Raw genomic sequence first — 6,891 nt, 5'->3', positions numbered from 1 at the left:
CCATGATCGACTGTTGTCATTCCTTTATTTTTCGTTTAATAAAACTCACCACTCTAAGTACGCATTATCATCAACCATCAAAACCAACATGTTTATTACCAACATATTACCCTGACAACACTGGAATGAGCGTCAGATTAAAAGAGACACGTCGCTCCGCAGTCTCCGACTTAATCTCTTAATTAGTTTGCCTTCTACCACCCAGATATATCACCATTCGGGATTTTATCGACGTCGCCGAGGTATTTTCACCGTGGTAAGATAACAACGATAAGCGCTCAACGAAGCAGCGAACCCCAGTTCACGAAATTGATTCGAATCGCTACGCGCCGAGTTCGTTGCCTGCTAGCTTCCTCCGCGACCTATCCAACATGATAATTTTAGAGGAATTGGAACACGCGAAGGGTAACACGATCGTCTGGGACGATTTGACAGTGACCGTTCCGCGAAAAACGGGAAACGGTTTCTTGAACGTTGCGCTGAGGACGATTCGAAGGAGATGCTACGAAGAGAGTTTGGTCATTTTAAAAGGAGGTGATACTGCATGAAAGGATTTCTTTTTTTTTTTCTGTCCGCTTCGTGGAATTTTTAATCGACTCTCTAATCAATTCTGAGGAGTTTCGTGATGGATGGTGAATTAATTGAGATTGTGATGTGAATTGTAGTATCTGGTTATGCTGTGACGGGGAACCTGGTTGCTATAATGGGACCGAGGTACACAAAAGTCACTGTTTATTTAGTGCCACGGAGTGGAAGAATACTGATTGAATGTTGCAGCGACTCGTTGCCGTGGTTTAAGACTAGAACTATCAACGCGAGCTTCTGTTTATTTTATTAAAATTCAAATCTCTAGAATTATTAAAATTTATTTTACTAAAAATCACTTGGGTATTGAAATTATTAAAATTTATTTTACTAAAAATCGTGTGAATCTCTAAACATACATTTATACTTTTGTAAATATATGAAAATTCTATGAAACATTATAAATTAATCATTTCGACTTTTGGTAGTTCTAAAAATTTACGATCTTTTTATTGTATCTTCTAATAGATTACTAACGATTATCAATCTTTAGTTTTCATGGTTGATTAATTACGATAGATGAATCTAATAACTACGATTATCAATCTTTAGTTTTCATGGTTGATTAATTACGATAGATGAATCTAATAACTACGATTATCAATCTTTAGTTTTCATGGTTGATTAATTACGATAGATGAATCTAATAACTACGATTATCAATCTTTAGTTTTCATGGTTGATTAATTACGATAGATGAATCTAATCTTTTATTCTTTTCCTTAATTTTGTCATTAATTGTCGAGTATATTGAATTAATCTGTTTCTATAATGAAAAAAAAATTTACACTGCAAGTAAAATAATTAATGCGCGAAACAAATTGCTCAAAACAATATGTATATGAATCATTAACATTTTACAAAATTTAAATTGAATTAAAATTTTACAAAATTTTATTTGTATTGAATAAACCGAGAAATGATTCACGAGAATCTCATTTTCTAGCGGCGCTGGGAAAACGACACTTTTGGCCACCCTGGCTGGAAAAATTGCCTCGACAACTGGAATGGTGTCAATAAATGGAGAAACAGTTTCACGAACAATCATGTCAAAAATATCTAGTTATCTTCCACAGGCCGACGCTTTACCAACCTCCCTCACCGTAGAGGAATTCTTATTGTTCTCGGTATTTAATTATTTCGCCATTAGCTAATTACGACAGACAAAGGCGACTATAACAGATGAGGAATTTTATTGGTTAAATTATAAATGTTAAATGTTAAATGTTAGTTGATAGTGATTAATATTGAACGCCAGTAATTAGCTGTAAATATTACACATTAGTCGTTAATTATAAATATTGAATATTGGCTATTAAATTAGTTATTAAATACCATTTTCGGTACTTAATTTGCTTTGTAATTAATTAATTGCGACAGACGGAGCAAATTGCAATAAATAAATAGATACTAAATATTAGGTACTAATTATATAAAATTAGCCATAAATATAAAAAATTAGTTATTAGTTATTAATTAATATTCTCGACACTTAATTATTTCGTGATTGATCAGTTACGATAGACAAATAAGTCTACGATAAATAAATAAATATTAATTAGAAGTATATACTAGTTATAATATTAAGTATATAAATATATAAATACTTATATTTAGTATATAAGTATATAAATATATAAATATTTATATTAAGTATATAAGTACATAAATATATAAATATTTATATTAAGTATATAAGTACATAAATATATAAATATTTATATTAAGTATATAAGTATATAAATATTTATATTAAGTATATAACTATATAAATATTTATATTAAGTATCTAAGTATATAAATATTTATATTAAGTATCTAAGTATATGAATATTTATATTAAGTATCTAAGTATATGAATATTTATATTAAGTATCTAAGTATATAAATATTTATATTAAGTATATAAGTATATAAATATATAAATAAATATACAAAATATATAAATAAACGTTAAACATTAGTTACAATCATCTTAATTATTATAGTTGTCTCTCTTAATTTATATTAAGAATAATTCACGACAAATCAGGTGGTTTATTCCAGTGCGCGATGAAGATGGACGTTAGCGGAGCACAAAAGAAATTCTTGTCAACGAAATTATCGATGGAACTGGGTCTGATCGATTGTAAAGAAGTATTGATATCCAGTTTGTCCGGTGGACAGAAGAAACGGCTTTCCTTGGCCAGTGAGTTGATTGCCAAGCCAAAGATACTTTTCCTCGACGAACCGACGACGGGTAAGGGAAAATTGAGAGAAAAATCGATTTCAAGGTTCGTGAGAGAAAACAATGTAGGAGTGGTTATAATACTTGATGGTGTGTGTGCTACGATTATTTTTCTACAACGAACAACCGAATATGATTGGAGCTTGATATTAAATATACTAATAAACTATAAAATTTACCACTACAATTAGGAGATATACTATTATAAAATGTACTACTAAATGTATTTTATTAACTATTAACTGTAGAACCATTAAACTGTATCAAAACGTAAATTTAATTCGTAAATTTCCTTTTTTCTATAGAAGTTCAATAAATTTGTATTTCTCGAATAATCTCTTGTCGATTTAAATAAATAAGAGTTTGTATTCTTTATTATTGTATTGAAAATCTTTTTCTATCTTGTATGGTGTAATTTTATTGATATTTCAGTCTTCAATAATTGAACTCATGAAGAATGGAAAATGAAAAATACAAGAAGGAAAAATAAAGAATGAAAATTGTATATAATTAAATTAATCTTCTAAATTATATTAATTTTTGGAAAATGGAATTTCTTATTTGTTCGGTTAACTTGGCTGTAAAATTTTTGTTTATTTTTGTTTATCTCTCCGCGTTTCATTTCTTTTCTCTTTGTGTTTTCTATTTTTTTAATTTTTCCTCGTACGAAGTTAAAAAAATTGCTTTCTTCCAATATAAACTCGAAGCAAAGAATCTCGTGATTAAATTCTAGGTTTGGACACGTTCTCAGCGATGCAAGTGGTGCAGACGTTAAGAGCCATAAGCGCGGAATCCATAATCTTTTGTACGATTCATCAACCAGGAATGGACATATACAGTCTTTTTACCCACGTATTATTATTATCTGACGGACGAACAGGTTACTTTGGTATTCTGGAAGATGCGACAAGATTTTTCTTGAGGTAACTAATTAACTTCTAATCATTTCTACGATATTTTTTTATCTCGTAAATTAAAATTTTAAAAAATAAATATCTTTGGAGGCAAAAGATTCATCTTCATCTGGCAACAGAAGTAATTAAATTAAATTAAACGGGTAGACTAAATTTCTAATCCTAGCTTAAACTTTTTGAAGTACAGTTTTTCTTAATTTTAACCATTAGTATTTTTTACCTTGTACCAGAGAAAGATATTGTAATTTAAATTTGCCTTTTTCATCTAATTATCTTTTCTATTACCTAATGAAAATATTTATATTTATAAATATTTATAAATATCTATATTTTATTTTTACCAAAATAAAAATTGCGTGGAACAATTATTTACATAACTAAAATTTCTCGGTGAGTGTTAATGTTTATTGAAAAATATTTAATGTCTCAATAATAAAATATTGTTTCATGAAACTGAATCAATATCAATTTTGAGATATTACATTTCGAGTGTAACACTGAAACGTCATATTATATTACCCCCAAATATCGTACTGAAATCTAATAAAAGTTTTTCTCAAAGTATCGTAAAGTTCAAACTGTCGATCGAACACAGTCTAGGTTACGAATGTCCGGTTGGCTTCGACGAGTCCGAATACTACATAAAACTCTTATCTCGAAGAAATCCGGAAACGTCCGCGACAAATCCCAATTGCGAGGACGCTGGACCCGGGGAACTTATCGATAAAATATGTCGAGCATTCTCACGATCCCCTCTCTCGAGGATTCCCGAAATCACCGATGGTAGAAATCTCGAAATCGAGCCTCAAGAAAGGTAATGAAGAATTTTTTAACAAGAGAGGAAAAAGAAGGGGAGGAGGAGTACATTATTAAAACATATAGACGACTATTTCTGCAGTAGAAATCATTTGTAGAAAACCTGGATGCACGATACAATTTTCTTGGTTAACGTGGAGGATATGGACACAAAATCGGAGAACGATGTTTCACGGATGGATTGCGTGGATCTCTTATTTCGTAAGTTATTATGATCAATTTTTCTTTACTTTTCTTAAAAATTTCTGAATTTCACAACTGGACGGCGGATTTTCATGCATTTACAATATACAAAAATATAAACTGAAAATGCAAATATACAAAAATATATTATAAATAACTGAAGTAATAATATTCGCTTCAGAAGTATTTAAGATATTAAAAATATTTTCGGAAAATAATTATTCATTCACTCCTCATTAACGAAAGGAGTTTAGAAATTGAGGAAATCCATTTCTAATCCTTATCTATTTTAATTATTTATAATTTTAACTTTCACATTAGTATTTGTTAAAAGATATTCAGTTTTAAATAAATACAACTGCGAACAAATATATTTTAAATAAATATTAAATATTATATATTTGTCACAGTTCTGATATTGATAATAAATAAAATAAAATTAATATAAATTTAGAGGGAACAAGTGTAAATCTGTTTCTTTACGGAACACCAAATACAAAATAATTATCCAAATTATCAAACGCGGATTCATCCTTTGAAATACTAATTTAATCTCACGATTACGAATTTTACTTAAGCAAAGAATAATAATAATTTTCCAAGAACATTACTCACTTGTATAACAATCAAGCACTTTAAATAATTAAAACAATTGAACAGACTGTTCAATTTTTACGAACAGAAGAAAGAATTCATTCCATTTGTCAACTATATAAATAAACACTCAGGCATGGATATTTTATATATCTTTCCATATTGCGTGTAATACTGTAAGTGCAGTTTCGCATCTTTAAATTTCTCGTGAATGTGCATGATGAAAATCCGCCCTCTAGTAATTAGAAACCAGAAGGCATTTGGTCCCCTTCGACACGAAATTCGAAAGCGCAGCGTTCGCGAGCGCAAACTTGCGAACGTTCTGTTAATAAGAGAGCGGATAGAAGATGAACGGCGAGAGAAAGCAGGAAGGTGGTTGTAATTGAAATTAATCGCAGCTCTCCATGGCGGCAGTGGCCAGTTTTTACACGGGGATTAATCCGCGGACGCAGGAGGGCGTGCAGAACGTGAGGGGCGCGTTGTACATGATGAGCTCTGAAATTTCGTTCACGGTGGCCTATTCCGTGATTTACGAATTCCCTAGCCAGCTTCTGATCTACCTTCGCGAGGACGGCGTTTATGGCAGCGGGCCCTATTACATCGCCACATACTGCGGACTGGTAACGTTATGACCTTAGCTACAACTTTTCGAACGAGATCGAACGTCTCGGCTATGACTTTTCACGCGTCTTTAACCTCTTGCGCTGGAATGACGTGCCACGCACGTCCGAAAAATTGCAATATTTTCTCAGTTTTAAGTATATTTAAGTATAACCCAGGCAAAACAAATAATAAATTTATTACTTCTCAATAATTTCTATCCAGTGATATCATACCGATGAGTTCTAAAAAAAAAAAAATGCGACGAATTATTGTATACGGTTACTCGGTCACTCGTTATGGTCCGCAATCAATTGCTTAGCAAGTGGCTAAACGTTTCGAAATTTGATGCAACTCGATACGGCTCTCGCCAATAATTCTCGCCAATAATTTTCTATAATATTGTAGAGATATAATATAATAGATGTTTATTTAATAACAATAACGACAACAAGACGACAAATAATTAAACAATAATGCAATACGAATAACACAAATTAACAACACAAGTAAACTCTCACGCTTTCTCACGATTCTCATCGACTCTCATTTTACAACTTACTCAACTCTCCTCTTTTCAAAAAGAAAAGCGCTGCAGGCCTACGTTGTGCTTCTCGCATCACATTCACATTTTCTCGTATTTCTATGATATATTTGTTATAATTATACATAACTTGTAGCGTGCCGATCTGGTTCTACGTATTTTCTTTTCTTTGACGTACGAGCCGATCGGTGGCTCGCTGTTTTCAACGTTAATGAAGTGCAGCTAGTTCAAAGTAAAGTTTGATTTTTGATATTGATTAAAGAGTGTGAATTGAATCCCTGGAATGCACTGGGTTTGAGGACGCGAACCGGCAAACACGCGGGAAGTTTTCTTGCTGATTTGAAAGTGTGAATAAGACTGTTCTATTTTGTTTCGGAGTCGGCTTTTATATATCCGAGCCCTCTTTGTTTCCTTTCCGATCCTGTGAT

General features: G+C 31.4%; 1 protein-coding gene across 4 annotated transcripts in view; it reads left to right on the top strand.

Annotated features, from left to right (window-relative positions):
* Positions 1-258: 258 nt before the first annotated feature.
* Positions 259-6,891, top strand: part of LOC122537623 (protein brown-like) — a 12,052-nt gene continuing 5,419 nt past the window's right edge. Inside the window, exons 1-8 of one of the 4 annotated variants that reach the window (XM_043670939.1) lie at positions 259-534; positions 666-714; positions 1,532-1,712; positions 2,632-2,773; positions 3,546-3,735; positions 4,322-4,540; positions 4,641-4,743; positions 5,718-5,939. In XM_043670939.1, coding sequence (XP_043526874.1) covers positions 372-534; positions 666-714; positions 1,532-1,712; positions 2,632-2,773; positions 3,546-3,735; positions 4,322-4,540; positions 4,641-4,743; positions 5,718-5,939 — 1,269 coding nt within the window. In that variant the 5' untranslated portion in view covers positions 259-371. Of the gene's footprint in view, positions 535-665; positions 715-1,531; positions 1,713-2,631; positions 2,825-3,545; positions 3,736-4,321; positions 4,541-4,640; positions 4,744-5,717; positions 5,940-6,891 lie in introns of all 4 variants that reach the window. The other 3 variants (XM_043670938.1, XM_043670942.1, XM_043670941.1) reach the window with 3 other exon arrangements.

This window comes from Frieseomelitta varia, unplaced genomic scaffold (assembly GCF_011392965.1).
Source record: "Frieseomelitta varia isolate USP_RPSP 00005682 unplaced genomic scaffold, Fvar_1.2 scaffold_922, whole genome shotgun sequence".
In the NCBI taxonomy this organism is placed as follows: domain Eukaryota; kingdom Metazoa; phylum Arthropoda; class Insecta; order Hymenoptera; family Apidae; genus Frieseomelitta; species Frieseomelitta varia.
This window is presented reverse-complemented; position numbering and strand designations above follow the sequence as displayed.